Source organism: Tinamus guttatus, unplaced genomic scaffold, assembly GCF_059628265.1.
Source record: "Tinamus guttatus ecotype Peru unplaced genomic scaffold, ASM5962826v1 Tinamus_guttatus_pri_ptg000035l, whole genome shotgun sequence".
NCBI lineage: Eukaryota > Metazoa > Chordata > Aves > Tinamiformes > Tinamidae > Tinamus > Tinamus guttatus.
The window spans coordinates 1683397-1706082 of NW_028288569.1; the positions used below are offsets into that span (position 1 = coordinate 1683397).

General features: G+C 39.1%; 1 protein-coding gene across 4 annotated transcripts in view; it reads right to left on the reverse strand.

Moving 5' to 3' along the window:
• The window catches only part of EPHA6 (EPH receptor A6), a 483151-nt gene that overhangs the window by 238099 nt on the left and 222366 nt on the right, over positions 1–22686 (reverse strand). For all 4 annotated transcript variants that reach the window (XM_088533416.1, XM_088533408.1, XM_088533399.1 and 1 more), the window contains one exon: positions 6901–7056. In XM_088533416.1, the coding sequence (XP_088389542.1) occupies positions 6901–7056 (156 nt within the window). The remainder of the gene's footprint in view (positions 1–6900; positions 7057–22686) is intronic.

A 22686-nucleotide genomic window follows, 5' to 3' on the forward strand; every position in this document is an offset into this window, starting at 1 on the left:
CTAAACATAAAACCCCCTGAAAATATCTTTGCAAATTCCAGTTCAACAATTAGTAGCATGAGGCCAAGACCTTGTGCCCAAAGGACTGTCAGATAAATCTGACCTTTACTTCAGGAAGGAGAACTGCATGATTACTGTATCAGAGCTTGTCCTGACACTTGATACATAAATCAGGATCTCACATCTCAGCAAATAAAGACAGTGTTATAACCATTTTTTACTATTCATTCAGTTCCATTTTTTTTTCTCTTACAATATGCAACAACTACAGCTCTGGTGCTCTGACTGGACTTTTAAATTTTAATCTATTTGACAGAACCCAAAAAAAGAAAAAAAAAATCATGCCTGTGAGTAACTTTGAAATGCACACTTACAGCTGAAATAATTCTGTTTATTCATGTTCTTATATGTTAAAGATGATCCTGAATGCTGAAACAGAACATAACTTAACAGAAAATATTTAATATATGTTTTAATTTACTGAGAAATTACACTGTGGCAAAGGCCTAAAATAGCTATCACTTCATGGTGTTCACTTACACGGCCACTTAAAAATGTGGGCATAAAAGCCAGAAGGCTTGCAAAGCAAAAAAAATTGTATACGGAGCCATGGGTGTTAATGTGAACTAGGTAAATGTTAAGTTTTTCTGTAAGATGTAGTGGAACATCTGAGTTATTTGTTTCTTTCAGGTATCTGCTTGTAACTTTAAACAACTGAGACTGTGGTTTTGTTAGAACGATTCACTAGCTAAAGTATCAAGGAATCATTTAGACGAAAAGTATCGTGGCTCATTTGCACTAACGAGCAACATTTCTGGACCAGGCAGAAGATATTTATTTTTGTATTTTGCAGGTTTTACAGATACACAGAATCTTTCTGGATACTTCTTTCCTGGCCTTTCACCCAGACGTTGTGAAAATGTTGACACATTTGAAATTCTTTAATCTAGAAGTATTATAAATGTCATTTGTTAACAAAGACTAATTACAATAATATATAGTTTTCCAATGGCAAACAGATGCACGGTACTGCCTTGAGGATGTTGATGTGGTCCAGAAGCACCAAGCACTCTCGAGTCTCTCAGTTCATTTATGCACAGCCAGGACAGTATTACTATTTCCTCAATTTCCCTTAAAATTATGGAGAATTTGGACTTCCACCTACCCTGAAATCCCTTAGCATCTTTAGATGGGAATAAGCTAATACTAACACTTCAGCTTCAGTTCTCAATATTTATGTGCAGAGAAGAGGAATAATTATGTTTCCCTTAAAAACATGCTGTGAGAATTAAATAATGACTAGTTAAGACAAATTCCCACTGCTAAAACCAATGAGAAGTTTTAGGGATATGGAGGATGAGACGTAATCACACTTACATATGTGAATAACTTTAAGGGAATCAGTAATCCCCTTGAAATAATTGGTAATACTTATGCACTTAAAACTAAGCATGTGTGTAACTGCTTGTAGGATTGAAGCCAATGTTTTAAAACTGGCTTAAATTTAATCCTAACTAAGCTATAGATACTATGACAATGGGTCATCCTAGCTCAGCTTTTATATGTCACCTTGATCACCGTTGTCAGACCACAGTATAGGAATTATTCTGGACACAGGCGATAAAGAGCTGCTTCTGTGCCTAGCGTTGTCTATTTTAATTTTATACCAAGGCTTTACTATTCTATATGGATGGCATCAATAGAACCACCAATATGGCATACAAACAATCTTTTATTTTCCCCTTTTTGGTTTGTACTAGAGACTAAAGGGTGATAAATTTATTATTTGAGACTTAATTGTCAATTATAAAAGGAAACCTGAATTATTAAACATTCAGATTTGAGTGAGTAGGTAGAATATTATCAATTATGCTAGGGCTGTCTGAAAGAATATAACTGTCCGCCTGCAAATACTGAAAAAAAAAATCTGAGACACCCTTCATACTCAAGGCCCCTCATGCCAATTTGCATGACGATTAAATAGCTTTTTAATTGCTGTTAAATTATGCCAGTTAAACTGTGATTTCATGCAAATATTAAGCTGTAATGACATGCAGTGAATCATTTACTAAGATTTAGAACTTGGAACAAAGAGAGACAATTAATTCTAATCCTCAGATTCAGCTAAATTATGTGTCACTGGGCTTTTATGAATGTGGCCTGATTGCTTTGTTATCATTTATGAATTATACAAAAATCATTTGACACATTGAAAAAAACTTGGCAGAAATAACCCTTCTGCAGACATCTGTGTGCAACGCTCTCTGGGATTTCCTAGTGTTGATTTTTAAGGAAAAACAGGTTTGTTTTTCTTTTTTTTTTTTTTTGGTGAAAATGATGGATCCTTTCCTCATAGAAAATTTCATGAGTTTGGATTTCACACAGTAGAGCACAACACAGTTCAGACAGATGAGCATTTAAAAAATAAATAAATAAATAAACCACACACAGCTCTTCCTCTTCTGCCCGAGTGTGAACAATATCTTTTGCTTCATTTCAGGATTACAGTGAAATGGGCATTGCTGCACTTTCTGTGGAATTGATGTCTTATGGGGAAAGGAAGCGCTGCCCATGCCCAGAGCAGCGGAGCCGCGTTGAGGCCTCACGTGGCATTGCACGTGCCATCTTGCTTGGTGGGGAAGTGCAGGAGGCTGAAGTGCATTTTACCCTTGGTGGAGGAAAGGAGGAGCGAACCAAATGCTGCCAAAGTTTACTGAGGAAGATGCAGCATTTTAAACCCTGCTGGGTGATGATTGTCTGGAAAACACATTGTTGTTTTTTAAGTGAGAATCCTTGCTTATATTGCGCTCTTAAGAGCGAGAGATATTTGCCTACCGAATTTGGTGAGGAAGGCCAGAAGTTAACCACCATGTCTGAGAACAAACAGAATCAGCATCTGTGCCCCTAAGCTCCAAATTGCTTTTTCGCGTGCATCCCTACATATAGATAGGAGATATATGTATATAATACAGAGCATATACAGAGCGTTTTTATGTCATTTAATGTGGAATACCATATTATATTTCTTCCTTTTTGGAATCTCTTATTCTTTTTTTCTAAAAGGCATGCATGAAGAACTTCTTTGTGATGGGAGCCAGGGACTGCAAAACTGCAAGTTTTGCAAAGACTGCAAAACTCCAAACCTGAGCGTAACAATAAAATTCAAGCAAACGCACATATAAATAGCAATAGATGCAGCAGCACTGAAGGCTTCAAGACTGTTGCTTGATTTTGCTGCTGACAGACGGCAGTGGCACCCTATGCAGTTCTCAAAAAGTTTCAGTGTAGGGAACGCGGATTGTGGCTGAGGTTGAATTGTACATAAGTTTGTTGGGTTCAAAATTATTTAAGCATAACGTGAAAAAAAGATGTGTTCAGACTCAGGCACTCAATATAAGCTTGCCTGCCTTTGACCTTGAAAAGATGGATCAATCTATCCAATTACACTATAGTGGGAAATGTTAGAGTTTATGTACAGAGTAATCAGACAAGGGATTAGATATGCTGCTATTCGTTGCTCACTGTGTGTGCAGAGAGCTCACTGATAGAGTACTCACATATGGCAAAGAAATACAATAAGGAAAAAGAGTAGCGGCAAGAGATTGATAGCAAATGCCAATCAAATGGAAAAAGGCTAGGAGACAAACAATATATCCTAACGTAATTTTCTTTCCTCTTATAAAAAAATAGCATTCAATTGAATGCACTGCAAAGTGCAGACTTGTATAAAATACAGTTATATGAATTAAAAATGGGAGATGTACAATTTTTGAAAAGCATATAGTATGCACTTTCAAAAAATTAATGAAATTAGAATTTGGAGCTCAGCTGAAAAAATGGATGCTTGAAGCTAAATTGTTAAATTCATAGTCCTTTAAATCAAAGTCTTTATATTTTCTATACTGCTACACATGCAAGTTTTCTGTTAGCGAAGAAAAATTCTGCAGTGAGGAATATTTAATCTAATTGTGTATAAGAATGAAAAGAGAAGGAAAATAACATATCTACTTATCTTATGCATGCTGCTTTGCAGGACATGGGAAAACAGATAAAATGGATATAAAAACAGTTAGCTTAAAATGTCAGCATTTGAGGAGGTTTGTAGGAGAAATCCACTGTTCATTCCAGTTTTGATTCAATAAAAAACCCAACTCCTGTTTAAGAAGTCACAAGAAAATTCTCTAATCTCTTCTTTCGCATCTTCAGGATACCAATTTGCAAATAGCCATCAAAGACTGAGAACTGCCCCCCTCAAAGGTTTATGCAGATAGGCCTTTTTACTGCACAGCTTTGTCATCTGGTCAAATCTTCTAACTTTTGAACTTACAGTAAGGCAAGTTTGGAGGGAACAAGCTGAATTCTACTCCATCTCATATACCACCAATCCCACTGTTTATTAAATTTAAATTAGCCACATCTGTGCAGACCAGCTGAAGGCAGTGAGGTTGTATTTATGACAGAAACATAATTTTAATAACTGAAAGCATAATTTGAAAGCACTGGGGCTAAAGACACCACTTAAGGAATAATTTGGCCTGAAGACTCTTCATTACAGATGATGTGTGAGTCTGCTTGTCAGTCTCAGCATCGTTTGCAGAGCTGACAATTAGTGAAATCATCATTATTGCAGGTATAAGATGAACGCATCTGCCACAAAAGTCAATGAGGTACCAATATCTTTCTACTTAGACTGAAGGAGCAAAGCACGATAGCAGTGCACCAAGAGCGAGGCAGAAATTGAAATGGGTTTCACTGCCTCTAGGGAAAGACAAGGCTCTGTTGTGGCTGATTTCTACCCTGTCCCTCTTCCCTCCGTTGCTTTGGCTGCCATCTGCAGCAGGAAGGGACCTTAGCAAATCTCCTCTGCCAGTTTTCAGCTAAAGCAGCTCTTAACATCCCTCTTTTGTTGGGGAGAGACAGCACCACTGGGGTATTGTAGGCACCAGCTCCTTGGTGCTGGAAGGCTCTCACGTTCCTCCCTACCTTATCAGTACTAAACGTGAGCTGGGTGTCCAACTGAGCCCTGAAAGATAATTATAGAATCACAGTGCCATATGAGTCATTTTTGAGAAAAGAACTGGGTTTTTTTGAGATGAAGAGTCAATGAATTGTAAATAAGACAGAATGACATCTACATAAAGCACGAACAAAACTGTCCTTCTAAGCAACAAACTGTCAAGAGAGCCTGGGAAGCATGTTTGCTCTGTGTCTAAGTGTTAATGACCTACGCTTAGGGCACTCATTTGAGTGTAATTATTTGTAATGACCATTTTTTTCTGTGGAAAGCCTAGAAAAACATTGTTTTCTCCTATTCTGTGTGTGTAGGCTTACATGCCCTGTTCCAGAGCCAGCTGAGAGCAAAAAGGGTTGGTTGGGCTGCAGTAGCTCCCTGAACGCCACATGCCATACCTAGGTGGAGGTTAGGACTTAACCTTCCCCTCAGAAAGCCCTATGGCTAGACTTTCTCCTAAAGGTCCTTGGTTTGTGAACCTGTTTGTCTCATTCAGGGGACAGGAAACGTCTAGGTAATGACTGCAAGATCAGAGAATGCCTCTGACTACAGCCATCAGCTCCAGGTGGCCTGATGCCTACCCAGAGTGCCCAGGACAGGGCCACCAAGACAGGCTAGCAGGGCCATGGAAAGCAGTTTGGTTCTGCTAACGTGGTTTTATTTCTTTCTAGAGTCAACCTGGATATTTCTATATGATGCTGCCTTATCTAGTGTAGACATACCACACTTTTGGCCATGCACTGCTGGTTATCGCAACTGTACCTCAGTTTTATCTCTTGAGCCTTTTGTACACATGGCTTATTAAAATGCTTCAAGCATTTAACCTGTTTATTATTTCGGAATTATCTCATCAAAAGGACCATGGCACAAAATTAAGGAGATTTAATAAACAAATTCTCCACAAAAGAGCTAGCACAATGCTACACCAGAAACTCTATCTTGGAAAATTTTGCAAACAGATTTTAATTGTCCTATTCAAATAATAGCATTTTATATATAAATAGGATATTTTATCCAAAGACCTTCAAATCCTACTGCTGTTAGTTTCCAGTTTTTTAGATTAAACAAACAGGTATGGTTGCTTTATGACCAAAAAAATGAATTCCAGCAAGCAAGAAAAGTGTTTTAATAACTGAAAATTTATGTTTTTACAATATTTCCAGACATAAGCAAGTTGATCAAATATTAACAATATCTCTTCTCAGCCAGAATTTTGTGCCCCTAGCTTTCTGGGCATCAGTTTTGTTTTAAAGCCAATTTAAACTAGTTAAAGATAACAAACAATTATCTTATAAAATTATGGAAAATCTAACTAATTTTAATTATCGTAGCTATATGAGAGGGATTAACTCTCTATCAAAAGAGGAGGATATGCTAGAGTATTTAATTATATCTCCTCCTGATTGGATATATCTTTCCTTTCTTTTTATGATTCTGTTTTACAGAGGTAGGCTTTTATTTCTATATGTTGAGATAGTATTTGTCCTGTTATTATAATTTTCATTTAAATTTAGAGAAATAGGAGTGCATGTCATATCAATTTAAAAAACTCTTCAGTATTTGAAAGTTTTTTCTATAACAAAGTGTTATGTGCTTAAGATACCTACTCATAATTAAAATGCTTTTAAGTAACAATCATTACATATCCTGTATTATTGCTCAGAAATATAATTTTAAAAGTCATTAAGCTAAGAAACACTTTTCTATTTTCAGGGACATCATAGGTATATAGAATCTTGTTTTCTGAATTCACAGCAGAAAAAAAAACCCTTGTTTTTCAACAGGATTCTGCATAAAATACACAAACTCATCCCAGTTTTTAAACACACGAGTGAATAAAGGAGGTGCAGGGGAGACCAACTGCAGACAGTGATGCTGATCACACTTACGGGTACATGCCATGGTCGGTGGGTCTTTCTCAGCTCGGAAGTACCCTTTCTCACACTGGCACACAGACGTTGCTTCCACATAGGTGAGGCTGTGGGGAGGGCACTTGGAACACTTCACATTCCCAGCAAATGCCTTATAGAACCCAGGCCTGCAGGCTGCAAAACAAGAAAACCAGGTTTCATGAATAGTAGCAAGTCTTGGTCACAAGTAACATCTGTCCTACGTATTTATAACGCATCCTCTCTGCTTTCTAGGATTTATAGACAGCCATCACTGCTTCTTGAATTTGTCAGCTAGAAAACTTCATGTCACATTAGTAAGACATTCGTATCATTAAATACAAGTGTATGGTTTATGTTGATTATGTTGTTTGCCAATAAGGCAAAATGGGTGGGATAGTTTATTATATCCTACAGTTATTTGTAAGGCCTCCATATTGAAGCAATGGAGACTGGCAATGTGTTGGTGTGTTAACTCTCACAGTACTTTGACAAGGACTGGGGTGACCTTATTCCTGCACTCATTGGTAGGTTTGACCTGCCCACAGTCCTGTGAGAAACCTCTGACAGAAGGAGCTCAGCAGCTGGGTCCTCTGCACCCCCTGGCATGAGGGGCTAGGAGGTGCTGGCATAACCACTGCTAGGGATGCAGGAAGGAGGTTCTGCTATACTGCAAGCCTGAGGCTGCTGCTCTTTGTGCCAGGAAACAGCCTGGAGATGGGGGGACGTTGAGATGGTCAGAGCTCACCATGTCCCAGTTACTTGGAGCAGAAGTCCCTCTGGTTCTGGATGAGAGCACAACCTTTCTGCTGGTCTTACAAAGCAGAAACATTTCATTGAAATAAACCCAATCATAAATCTATCAATCAGATTTGCATTATGCAATATCATTTTAAAACCATCTTCTGACTTCATCACACATGTTTAGACTGAAATTTATTTCTTCCTTTCTTCTACCAGCTACCACATTTACACAGGCCAATATGTGTACCTCTTTTTCCACTGTTTTATAACAGTTACTGTCTTACGACTTCTCAGCCAGAAAACAGAACTGAAACAAATGACAGAGCAGCTCAAAAATGCATAGACTGCACAGTCTCACAACCCTTCTGACTCCCCCAGCAGCAGGACAGGAGCCATTGCTATAAATACAATTTGAGGATTCATGTACTGTTTCTGATTTTGACATATTCAAGCCCATCTTTATACTGCTACAGGAACTAGGTGGTATTTTCTTCTCTCGCCACAGGCCAAAATGACAATATTAAAATAAGGTCTTCTATAAATAAAACTACCAAAGAATAAGCAGTTCTACAGATTCACTGTCAATTCATATTAAGTTACTTATTAAAAATATTAACTTATAGATAACACATCAGTTCTGATTCCAAAAGACTTGAAACAAAGGCAGTTGCATTAGCAGCTGAGGGCAGAGTGAGAAGATGGGACTGGGAAAGACAGCAGTTAATTACCTATCAGAATCCAGGAGCCAATTTTTCAGATGTAATTTGAAGAGCTTAACTTTGACCCAACAATTTCAGCAGTTCTCCCAGCGTGCTTCTCTGACTTTGCTGAATAGACAGTGGGGAGGAATCCTGCCCTGCTGTCACTGAAGAAAAAATGTAAGTATTTCTGGTGTCAGAGATAAGACGGGTGGGAACTGCAGGGGTTTTCCATTAGAAAGAAGACTACCAGTTGGATACAATTGTGATTAGAGTCGGTGGCAATTTTCCACTGATTGGAATGACAGCAGGTTTGGCTCAAGGAAGAAGGCAGCACGGGAGGCACCGACCACAGGCACTGACTTGGCTCTGCTCTACTGGAAGGGAGACATGAGGCAACAGGAAATGGGGGAAGAGCTTTATTCGGGTCTGCTCCTCTCTGCCTTTCTTATGCCCAAATCCTGCTACAGTATATCAAAGGATGGATATTAAATTCCTGCCTTTTAATCACTACTTTTCATACACATGGTGCTACATATGAAAAAGTCTGTGATTAAAGAGCTGGCAGTTCCAAGGTACATTTTTAATCAAAGCAAAACAAATATTTTTTTTAAATCCAGGAGCCTATGACTAAATTTGTATAAGCCAAATATATCTTTACACTGCTCATGGTCCGTAACAGAGCAACACCTGCTGTAAAGAAAAGAACAAGAAGCTCCTCTCCATTCCTTTCTTCTCCTTTGCCATATCTTTCCAAGACTGAGTACTATTTTGCCTTTGTTGTCTTCAGGGAACTCAAGGCTATACAAGTTCACTATCATAGTTTGTAGGAATTCCTATTAAAAATCATAGGAAAAATGCATGAAGGTGTTAATTGTATGCAAATTCCACTGCAATACCAGATCTGTGCATAACTTCTTGTAAGTTTCAGTTTGTATATGTTCTGGTATGAGGCCCTAAACTGCATTACTGCATGTAAATCACCATATGGGGCTTCAGGTTGTTGTATCAAGTCATCTACAAGCGCTAGATGTTGCATTCAATTTTTTGAGACACAAAATCACATGCTATCTAAAAGTAGGATTAGGCTATCACTCCGAAGAAGGGTGAATCAATAGACTTACTCATATCCTTAAGGTTATCCAGATGAATCAGCATCTTAGATATTACCTGAATTTATATTATTTCCATTGTTTGTTGCCCTGTGGGTGTTTCAGCCACACAGAAGTAGCTAATGCACAGCTGCCTTATGGCACACCAATTTCTTTCCAAAAGAAATTTGGAAGCTTTTAAACAGGTGCATTTTTGTGTTTGGAAAATGAAGAGGAGAGGGAAATAATAATAATAATAAAGTGTTTTTATGCAAACTATTATACTCCTTGTAAAATGCAAGTTAAGAGTCTGTTCCAAATACTGATATATGCAAAAAGTGTCATTCCAGGCAAGCAGAAGAGCAGACATCATCACCCAGCACGCACCCACAGGTTGCACTCCCCTTCTGGCAGTAGCCTGAAACCACCACAGTCATTGGAGCCAACCTTCAGGAAGCCTAAAGTGGCTCAGAAACCACGTGTTTTGGACTAAATTCACCTGTTGGTTATTAGAGCACTGCAGAGAAAACAGTGCAGTACCGCTGTTAAAAGGAGGATTTTGAAAGCAGTATGTGGCAGAAGATTTTCACTACACTCAAAACAACACATACCTACCTAAGTACACAAGCTTATAAAGAAACCAGAACATTTACTATGGAGTCACTTATGCAACCTCTGTATGTTTAGTCATAGACAAAAACACTGCATCCATCTGTCATGCTGGATCAAATAACTGATCTATCAAATCTAATAACTACTTCCGGAAAGCAGAAGAAAGACAGACTTGCTTAATGGCAACTTTTAAAGATCCAGTCTCTCTTTTCCACTCTGTGTCAGAGAGGAGAACTCTAGGCCCAAAAAGCCTGCAGAGGCATCCACTACCCGCTCAGGCCTCTCAAAGCTGCCATACAGCAAAGGCTACAGAAGGACAGAACTATAGAAGGAGCCCCAGGAGAGCCTCACTCCAGGCTGGTAGCATTATCGCACCTCAGGCCTTGCACATCTGCTGCTAACAACACCAAAGCAGCAGCAGCACCACAGCCACCAGCAGGACACTGCAGCCATCTTTTCCTGCCAGAGCTGACTGCGGTCTGCACTCCTTTAAAGGCTGGCAAAGTGGTGGCCGTTATGGTCGTTAGGGCCCTTATGGCGCAGCCCTTGGGGTCATTAGGGTTCGGCCATGGGGGCTGCTAGGGGTATAGTCCACAGGTGCGGGGAGAGGCAGGCTCTGCATCCCCCCAGACAGCTGAAGTGGCAGCTCCTCCACCTTATGTGCTCTTAAAGTCCTCTCGGCACCTTGCCATGCTGCTCTGGCACTCTTGTGAAGTGCCCAGAAAGCCTGGCCAAAGCAAAGCAAAGCCAAGCCAAACCCCACCTCTGATTTTTTTGGTGAGGGGCCACACAAGTGTGCGTGCCCAGAAGATAAACTTCAGGGGTCTGCATTGCCAGGCCTTGCCCCCGCAGCCTCGGCAGGCACTGAGGCTACCAGAAATGTTCCTACAGATAAAGGTGTTTTAAATTTTTTTGTAAGCATCCTGTGATTCAGTGACTTTGTACAGGTTGATAAATCAGTGTTTTCCAAGTATTTCTGATTACAACATTTTACTGACTCAGCTAATAATTATTGCATCAATCATTTTCACAAGCTGTTTCTGAATAAATTAAAGTACAACTTAGCTGTCTGAAAAATGCCTCAACTATTCCAAAAACACTAGGTTTTGTTTTTGTTAACATGCAGCCTTTTTCCCTAACTTCTAAATCACCGTCAGACATCTTATTTTCTCCAACTTTATCTAACAGAAGTGACTTTGTGAATTGCTAATTGTACGAACTGTATGAGATTTGACTTTTGTAAAGCCTGAGGGAGGATAATATATTGTCTTAATGGTTAAGTAATTAGCAGAATATTTGAACAAACAATTCAAAGACACTAAAGTTTTCTCCAGTGAAATACCAGCGATTACACAGAGAAATGCTGCTAATTTAATTTGCTTCATGAATGATAACACGTCTATAAATGTCCTCTACTGTCCTGGGCTGCATTAAGAAGAGCGTCTCCAGCAGGTCGAGGGAGGTGATCCTGCCCCTCTACTCAGCCCTGGTGAGGCCGCATCTGGAGTATTGTGTCCAGTTCTGGGCTCCACAGTACAAGAGGGATGTGGAGCTGCTGGAGAGAGTCCAGTGCAGGGCTACAAGGATGATCAGGGGCCTGGAACATCTGCCCTATGAGGAGAGGCTGAGGGAGCTGGGCCTGTTCAGCCTGGAGAAGAGAAGGCTGAGAGGGGATCTAATCAGTGTATATAAATACCTCAAGGGAGGGAGTGCAGAGGACGGTCATGGTCTCTTTTCAGTGGTGGCCACTGATAGGACTAGAGGAAATGGCCGGAAACTGAAACATCAAAAATTCCATAGGAACTTAAGGAAAAATTTCTTAACAGTGAGGGTGACAGAGCACTGGAACGGGCTGCCCAGAGATGTTGTGGAGTCTCCTTCTCTGGAGATCTTCAAAACCCGCTTGGATGCAGTCCTGTGCCACGTGCTTTAGGTGTCCCTGCGTATGCAGGGGGGTTGGACTAGATGATCTCTAGAGGTCCCTTCCAACCCTAAGCATTCTATGATTCTATGATTCTATGATTTGGCTGTAATGTTTTAAAGCTATGGAAAGTGTGTAATATCAATAATTATATATTTAATACAGGACTTTTAATTTTGTTTGCATGAAGCGGGAATGCCTGTGTGAGCTGTCCTCAAGCTGCTGGGCCCCTGCCAGGGCTCTAGTCCCTGCCACAGCCCCATGCAGCAGTCGCAGCTCCATCACGGACCGCGCGGTCCTTCACCAACTCCAACCCACGGGCTCCCACCTGGCCCGGCCTCTGTGTATCCTGTCAACAGCGCCCAGTGCCCAGGGCTGGAGCAGCCCCTGGTGCCCTGCGCCCTCGTGGGGCAGGGATCACTCTGGCCTTTCCACAGGGATCATTGGATTCCTGGCGAGAGGCACATCGCTTTTAAGAACCATTTTTGAATTGCCTGTTCCAGTAAATAAGGTCATGGGTAAGTTACTACAAAATGCAGTTGTCATCTCTCTTGCAGCAAAGTCCTTATTTTTTTGAGACTGTAATGCCTACTAAGTTCTTCTGAAATGTGGGAACTATTCTGCATAGGAATTAAATCTGGTAAATGCAAACACTATGGATATCTTAATAGCTGTAAATCTTTTTACCTTAAAGAAAAGGCCGTTTTCATTGATGCATGGGAGTATTTCATCACGAAAAATAAAATGAATTCACATGTTTTCACAGGATCTGAATCAACGATTATCAAGTTAGCTGAAGTAAAGAGAGTGCAAAGGAAACTTAGGAACAACTTTTAGGTATGTCTGACACTTGCTGCCCTGTGTGCAGAAAAACATCCCTCAGAAAAATTGGATTTTTATAGCTGGCTGAGAACCCATAAATCAAATTAAAATAGAGAAGACAGTGTTGTCATTTACAATGATCGGCAAGTGCCAGAAGTTGTGGAAGAGGTGGCTTAATCTTTCTGGAACATATGATTTGCTATGCTTTACCACTTCATACATTTTTTTAATCCCTTAGTGAAACCCACTAATGCACTATGATGAGACTGACATCTCTCCTGTTCGTTATTTTCTGTCAGTCTGTGATTATACTCAGATTTTAAAGCCACCTTAGCACTCTGACATCCAATCACTTTACAAAAAGAACAATCTAGTAAGGCCTGTTCTAGTCTACCATTGTGCAGAAACTGGGAACGATAACATTGTTTAAACTGATTTACATTATAGTAAAAAAAAACTTTTATAGGAAAGATCAAGAGAAAAGGATTTAATGAAAGCTGCATGCTGTGCATTACCTATGAAAGGCAGAATATCATCACAGAGTCAAACTGGCAAATGACAGAATTAGAGCAGTAGGAACTATGATGGCAATTTTCTTTGAAAGTGAGTACAATCTGGTTATGTAATCTTACGGGGTTTTCTCTTTTCTTTCCTTGTTTTATTCAGCTCACAAATGGACCATGAGAAAAGAGAGGCAATATACTTCGAGTTATATTTAAACTGATAGTGAGCCTATGTGGGCTAGAGAATGAAGAATTCACTAGAGAAAGGCCAGTCATGACAGACTAAAAGTTATGGAGCGCTGAGTTGAAAACACATGAACAGAAGACATCAAGTGACAAGAAAGCAAGACCTAGTTTGCTTCAATTTCTACAGATGGTAAAAAATGGACAACTGAAGCTGCTAGAAAAATTAGAGACAGACTAATTTTTTTTTTTTTAGAACAATAACTGATTTGCCTCTTTATTTGCTGTAAGTTTGCTCTGAAAATATTTCTGCATGCCCAGGAGCACATCTCCATATATATGGCCAATGCAATTCCTTTTTCTTGTGGGTATCTTTTGCTCCCTAATATTTCTATTCTTTGAAGTGGACAATAGAGGATAGATGGATAGTCAAACCTTTGATTTTGAAGCAGCAAGGAGGAGAAAAGAGAGAGAGACAGGTATAAGGCTGTTTTCTCAAATATAACTACATAATGAATATAGATAAATTAATTCCTCTTTCTCGTTTTATAGTTGTGTTTTTTTTTTTTTTTTTTTAACAGTGACTTAGTTTCTGACATTCCCGGATCTCAATATTCTATTGATATTGTTTACTAAAATGACTGTCAGCAATGACAAAAATATAATTGGGAGATATCAAGCAATGTGTCAGTTCCCATCAAGGTACTTTTTCTCAGTACAACATATTCACCACAATACAGTAACCTGAGCAGTGATTCAGGTCACATACTATGTTTTTTAAAAAATCTGCAGTTTATCCAAAAACTCACACAGATAAGGAGAGCAATGATACTAATTTTATTGGTGCCTGTCACACCAGATACAATTCAATAGTTCATGAAAGAGCTGGAATCTGCACTACACAGCACCGATGAACTCTGTTCTGTACTTCTTAAGGTGCTTTGTCAGCTACTTCTTAAAAGTCTTTCAAGCTGCTAACTAAAGACTTCTGATAGCAGCAAAGAGAAACATCTTGTTTGCTGCTGTGGTGACTCAAATAGTTTTTGCAGTGTGAAAATGAGCTACATTATTAAGCCTTGCTTTTCATATACAGAGCAACAATTACTCAATGACTTAAGCTGCTTTCCACATTTCTGCAGTGGTCTAATCAAAACCTGCTCTTTGCCATTTCCACGCAACGGAAGGAGTTTCAAAGGTCCGGCTGATCCGAAGGTTTGAAGATCGGCTGCCAGCTTTTGGATTTAACCTACAGCCTTCACCTACAGCCAAGTGGGAGACTGGGGTCCAGAAGGAGTCACCCTTTGGAGTACTACATCTCCTGATGCCCTTTTCTTTGCTCTTGAATCCCAAGCAGAAATAGGCTGTCACAGGTTGACTAATCATTGTCTGTGCCACCTTATTTACACACTTTTTCATTATGCCTATATAAGGAATGCACAATTAATTTGGTTAATTCTCCATACATTGCCTCATAGACTTAAACACACTGTTAATTAGCATTTCTTCAGTGTCTGTAAATGATATCGTTCACCTACTGCACATATAGTATCAGAGACGGTCATACGTATGCCACAGTCACATCTAATAGATCATTCAATGGCCTTGTTATTTTTAATTTCTAACTGGAAAGAATACTCCATTGCAGGTAAGTTCTTGGACCAGATGCATTAGAGCAAGGCTTAAAAGCCCTCCGCCACCTTGCAACTTAACACATGCCACCTTGGCTTGCTGCCATCATTCTCTCACAAAAGTGTTGTTTTGATCTGAATGCATTTTCATGTGCATGCGCACACACATATACCTGCCTACGCCTACTTTTATATATGTTAATAAATTCTTATAAAATATTATGCTATTATGTTATACATATGCCATAATTTATTTTATAAAACATATAGAAATATATATAAAACTGTGTGCTTGTATGTAGAAAAACATGCCAGAGGAGACAAAAACAAAACAACAATGAGATACAAGATGATCTCTACGGCCTGCTTAGGTTGTAAGAAATCTCAACCTTCTTTTCATGCACTAAACACTGAGAGATAATTGGTTTAGGATCCATGCAAACTTTGTCATAAAAAAAAATTCTAAAATTTATAATGGGCAGAGTAGAACTCATTTATTTCTGCTATATATCAACAGGTGTGCAGAAGTAGCCTATTAATTAATTTAATTAAATTTTAATGCCAAATTGGTATCAGCAGCTTCAAAGCATAATAAAAATGTTTTCCCATTCAGTCATACATTATTTCCTTCCATCCTCAAGAGCCTGAAATAAATCTAAAATGACTGTAATAGCAACGACTGACTCCATTAAGGAAAAATAAAAGTCATCCCGGGTTCCAAAAATTAAGCAGTGCAATTAACTTCTTTCTTAATTTTATAGCTTAGTAACACATTTGATAGGTATGATTATTTTTCAGATTATTTTAGATATTCATATCCATGGAGATCACCGGCCTAAGCATGGCACAGTTCTCACAAAAGTATGATTCAGTGTGTGATTTCAAATGGATGTTGATGCACATAAGCACAAATAGCACCAGATAGAATGTGATTTAATTAAGAGTATTAAATACTCATGGTCATTTAAGTTATTATCTATTCTTTTTAGATCTTGACTTAGGACTCATTTTCATAGTTTCTAAAATACAAAACAGTATCCTACATGCCTTTGTGCAAACTTACATTTAATAGTATAATTTTGAAAAAGAAATAGATGGAAAATGTTTTCAGTATGTTCAGAGCTAGTTCTCAGAGCTAGTTGAATTATCTTTTTTCTTCTCTGAAAATAATACAGTAAATGTAACCTAGTACTACTATGGGTAGATGACAGGATGTTTTCACATAAATGAATAAATTTTGGCAAAATTATAAGCAGCTGAAAAGGGGCTTACCTGATTGGAAATACCAAGCCCAGATACTACGATTCAAACTATTACTAATAAAACAAATGCTATTCCCAATACATGCTACCCTGCTTTACACAGGGTCTGCAACCTTTTTAAACTACCCATTGAACCCATTTCTAAGCCACACATGTTGATGAGTCGACAGAGTTAATTTATTTTTTAAAAGAAATTTCAACACTGCAAGTTAGTTTGCCTGCACGTTTAGCTCAGCTCAGCCTCCCGAGAAGAGCTCCCAGAGGTGCCTGCCGAGTCTCATTTGTGTCAGGCGCTGCTACAGGTGCCTCAAGCTCCAGCACCGAAAAACACGCTCGGGCTAAAATCAAACCCAAAGCAGCCTTCATCCCACATGGCTGAACTGAGGTGAACATCAGCGATTTCTCTGTGCCCACTAAGAAGGTGTCAGTGCTTTGAGGGAAATGTTTCTGGCATCTAAGTCAATAAAAAGGCTGCCTAGATAAAAGACGAGGCCGTCAGCTCGGGAAGAGCTCGGTTTTGAACAGCACCGACATGGCCCTAACGCGCTGCAGTACTGGCACCGCCACAGGGACTGCCATTAAAAAAACTCAACCTTGGTAAACTTTGGCTCCCCTGAGCTCTCCTCCTTCCAGGCGGAGGCACTGGCAAGCTAGGCCTGTAACGGTGCTCCAAGTGTGCTGCACATGCCCCTGACAGTCAGCACGGGCACCATCCCGCCTGCAAACCGCATGGCCGCTCGTGAGCTGGGCGAGAAGCTTCTGGAAGGGAGGCCGATGCGGGAAGGTCCCCCTGGCAGCCTGCCTTGGAGCTGCTTGGGCGATGTGCAAAGCACCAGTAATGCCTGTGCGGGATGCTCTTAGTCACAAAACAAAAGCACACGGCACCTACATTTATTGACGTGGGAAGGAGAAAGTGCAGACTGTCTCACACGAAGGGCAAGCGACTGGAATGGCTGGAAGGCAGGGACAGTAGCACTGGTGATGGCAGGAAAGGGGCTAAAGCAACAGCTTGCACCTCCCTCAATAGGTCAGAGAGGTAACCAAGCATCTGTTGTAGGGTGCCTGAAATCCAGTAAATTCTTTGGGGCGAGGGCTACTCATACTCAAATGCTCTGTCTCCAAATACATGTTTTGGTGGATTGGCGCTTTATGGATACGCACCACAGAAAATCCACAATTTGGAATTGAGCACAGCACCAGATAAGAAAGCTTGCTGGTGCATGGCAGAAGACAAGACAGAATGCTTGTATATCAGAGCCTTTTTAACATGTTTAGTTCACTGTTAGTGCTCAAGCCAATGGCCAAATGAAAGAAAGTTCGTAATTTAAAGCAAGGGGTTATACATCCTTTGTGTTGCAGGAGCACTTCCCTAACCTCATTTCTGAAGAAGATTCTTCCACAGGCCTCTCTATCTCTTCCAAAATAAAAGGAAAAGGAAGAAACCATTGCTCCGCTAGTCCTCAGACTAAAGCAATATGGAAATCAAGAAAATCCATTAGACCAAGGACACTACACCGTAACTCACGCAGAGAGTAGTTTATTTAACTTTGCTGGGAGTTGTTCAGCATGTCAAATTGCTTTTCATAAAAGAAAGTTGAAATAGTGGTTAGGCTATAATTGTTGCTAGAAGGGCTTTTGAGGAAGAACAGGAAAAAAAAAGGTGTATGATAAGGTTCTCAACACTGCAGTGTATGTTACAAAAGAAAAGTTTGAAAAACAGCTGTAAGAAATATTATTTAATATAAGGAAGGAACTTGTGTTTGCTAGGTTTTCTCTGCACCACTTCAAAAAGAATTAATGTTTAAGTTGAAAGGCCATGAAGCCTTCTATTTTCAGAGAATTGTTTACACTCTCATGTACAACTGAGAAAGCCTGCCTTACAAGAAGACACCGCAAATAGGCATTAGACACTATGACTGTATCACATATTTCTTCTTGCAACAGGAAAAAAATAAGAGGTGCAGAGACGATGCCTCTTGTCTATAGGTATTAGATCCATTTTGTAGCTAATTCCTTTTATGAATTATCCACCTCTGTATCACAAAAGCAAGAGCAGGATTTCTCCAATGACGTGCTCATTTGGGTATCTTTTACAATCACGATAAATGCAAATCCCCAGGAGAACTTCTCTGCAGCACTGGTCCTAACATAGCATCTGAGGAAATGGTCAAATCCATTTCAGATATGGTGTCCTCTCTTTCCATTCCTTCCTTCTCACAATTCCCACAATTATGATAATAAGATAGATCTCTCACATCAGAGTTGCTTTACTAGTTTTGGCTTCCAGTTCAACAAGATATTTGTTATGTTGACTGTCAGCTTTTCCCCAGTACTGTAAATACGTTCAGGTAGTGGCCATTGTGGTGTAGGTTTCTAAAAACATTTTATCCTTATCTGGAAGTTTAACAAAGAGTGCTCTCAGACTAGTGATAAGGGTTACAAAATCATCTCTTAATCTTAGAGTAAACAGAAATGCTAGAAAAATGCCTCCTGCTATCAGAAGGAGTCTAAGTGTCTGCCAGTGCTTTCTTAACAGATCTACGTACAAAAATTTTTGATATGTATTGAGAACAGTTTGTCAGTCTCATGATATCTTCCATCAAATGCTACAATACACGTGATTCTTCTTCCCTGTCCCTTTGCTGATACTGTAAATTGATTTTTCTCTCTAATCCTTCTCCTCTGCTTTCTGCCCTCTCCGCTAGTACTATGAGAACAGCATGAGCATGAACATTAATTAGCTCATCATGGGTTTGACTATACCCCATGCAAGAACAGACCATCTGAATTTGCAGCTGCACATTTGTCTGTCCATAACAAATGAATCTGCTAGCCTTGGTTAATTCCTACCCTATCAATTATTTTATTTGTTTTGCAGGGTGCTTTTTTTGGAGGGGATTCATCTGGCACTGTGCAATTTCAAATAATGACAAATACTAAAGCTTCCAGTTTATTAGTTGCAGCGATGACATTCGTTGACTGGTTAACCCATCAGCATCAGACTGATTTTCTGTGTAAGAACAGTTAGTTACCAGCGCCCTTCTCAAATAATTAATGGCACTTGGCTTCATGCCTCAGAACACGCTCAAGGTGCACACTGAAAGCCTGCTAAAGCTCTCCCTGACATGACTTATTACTTTATTACAAAACTGTAGAACAGCTTTCTAGAGAAGGCATACCTTGAAGGAATATAATATTCCTACAGGCAGTTATTAACAATAAAAAACTGAAGAATAGTGCAGTCACTGTTTACAAGGATACCATTTCTTGTTATGGCCTTATTATAAGACTGTAGTTTTTAATGATTTAGGATCTCAGTGCTCAGTTTTGGGTTCATACGACCAGTTGTTTTTATAATAGATCAGCTAAGCTATGGAATTCTTTTGTATTTTTTTTTCTCTATGCAACTATCTCCTTTACATTATTATAAGTGGCAAGAAATCATATCATTGAGAGTACAATCTAACTGACCATGAAAATACTTTGTATCATCCAAATTTTAAAAGGAGAAGCTTAAAAAATGTTATTTACATGCTTGCATTTTCATCATGGTTAGCAAGATTGCGCATTCAAGTGCAAATATGTATGTGCAGTTTAAGTTCCCAACTTTACTTGCTTCTACAAGTCAGGAGTCTGTTTATGCGCACAAGCAAAATTACTGTAACCATGGGGAACATATAAATGCCTAGAAAGAGTGGGCTAATTGAATAAGCGTGCAATTTCTGATAGAAAAAAAAATGCTAAAGTGCTCTTTTAAAATCAGCTGTTTATACTTTCAAGTGTAATTTTTTATTTGCAGGAAAACTCACCACTTCATTTTAAAACACACCAAACACTATTAGTGACTCTCAGACTATTTCAACTCTGATCTTCCATGTCCAACAGTACTGAAAATGAAGCCTTTACACTCCTATGGAAACCAATCCCATTTTTGTCTGTTTTACCTCTGAATGCTTACTAGCCTGTAGGGAAATAATGTTCTTGGTTATTAAAGTTATTTCTAACACATCTTTGTGTCTTCTACATTAATTGCATAATGTTATGCAATTTTATTATATGACATCTCTTTTTTTTGTAATATACAATGTGGTACTTCTGAATAAAGTTACATGTCAGAAATTTACAGGGTATTAAAATACCAATCTGGCTGCTAATATATCATGTAGGATGATTTCAATGACGTTCACCAGCTTGCAGCCCATGAATGACTCCAAAGAATTTCTCCATCCACTTAAATCTCCAAGTTGCCTGAATCATGTGCAAGCAGATGACACTAGACTAAAATGAGATTAGTTTTTTTTTTTTTTCTCTGTTTTTTTTTAACTACTACATGAACGCTTGTGCTTTATACAATTTAGGCACATTTAATGATGGATTCTGCTCTTAGCATATTCCCTGGCCATATTGCCAGAGACTTTAACAAGAAAAGAAATGACAATGGTGGTTATCAATTATTAGTATCAATCTTTTGGAAAACTTTTGCTTTCTGTGTCTTAGTTCCACAAAATTCTGCCATAGAGGTAACAAACACATTCTGTCCTTAGCCCACTCAGATTTTCCTTTCCATTCCCCCAGCATTCATGTAGAACTGCTCACAATATTTAGCCCCAAGTTATTATAATTACTAGTTGTATTTATTTATTATGTACAGAACCACATTTATGAGTATTCTTATTTTTGTCACTTTTCCAACAGCAGGAATACTGATGAGAGAATCATGAAAAGCAATCTACATGTTCAAAAATGAAGTTTCCAATTTATATAGAAATTGCAAGCTTGTCTTACGCAGGGAGAACAAGTAAGCAAACAATACAAGAATGGTTGGCTAGAAGCAGTGACTAAATTCAAAAATCACACACTTTCAAGTTTTGAGTGTGAAGCATAGACTAAAATTCACAAATTGGAGTAGTATTATATACACAGGCACAGGATCTGGTAGATAGTACAGTGTAGATAGATGAATAGTAACTATATTAATAGAAGAGATGATAAAATACAAATTCTGATTCAATCAGCCTTTGCCAGCTCAGCTGGATATTGGGATCATCTGTACAAGGGGTGCATGCATTTATGTTTTGTTATTTCTGTTTCATAGATAAATCAAATGAAACACAGGGAAGTCGGCTGACATTGCCCAGTTACTCTTGGCATCAACATTCCTGCAATTTTGTTTTATAACCAAACACTGCCAAACTCTCCAAACTCACCACCACTATAATATTGAGTTTTATATGAATTTCAGTATATACCCAAAGCCTTGGGTTACCAAGAGAAAAAAAAACGAATGCTGAATCAGAGTCCTCCAGTGAATTTGTTAGATAGCAATAACTAAATCCATTTGTGATGCAAATCCAACCCCATTTTAATAAAACAAAAATCATGAAGGTGCCCTTTAGCAGAACAGGGTTTATAATTTGTGTTTCCCCAAAGTAGTTATGTGAGATACATCTTCAGTCCTTGTGTCTAGAATATTTCACATGATTGATGACAAGTATCAGAGTTCAGTATTTCTACTGTGCATACTAAGCTATTCCACGGGAATCTCACACAGATGAATTTAATATGAATTCTGAAGTAACCATATTGATGTGATAATTGCCCCCTCCAATAAGACCTCTGGTATCGACAGGGAAATCTGAATATAAGACGGAATAGGAGTATTACTGAAAAAAATATTTTTATCTGTTATGAAATCTGCATGTCTTCTCTACATTTGCTGAAGTACCAGAGTAGCTCTACTAGATGTTTTGGATGTTTCCATGACTGAGACCAACTGTCTCAGTCTCTTCTTCTACAAAGGAAATCAAAATCATTATCCTGATTTAAAAAGAGGGAACTGCTCCTTAGAGAGGTTGATGAGATTTGCCCATGACCTCTAGCAACCCAGTACCCCCCCATAGGCAAGAGCACGTGGCTGCCCACCCCGATTGCCAGTGCAGTGGCTTTGCTGGCCACAAGGCCGTGCCCGGCCAAACCAAGAACCACACACAGCAGCAAAGTAAAACACACTTATTTGCTGACCAGTTTCATGCAAACCAGAACACGTGGACACATTTCAGCCACTTCCACCAGAGACCTTACAGAGCCATCTCACTGCCTGGCCTGGAGCATCAAAGGGTGACCTAGTAAATGACCAGATTCATTCTTCTACAGTTTGACACTTCCCTAAAGGTGCAAACATATAATCAGTCAGATATTTGCCATAAAACTAACCACTTCGCCCCAAGTTATTTAGCCTAAAGGTTTTTTGTCAAGGTATTGCCAGCAGCAGAGTAGGATTGTATAGCTATGGTATCTGCCCAAACTACAAATTCTGTCATTT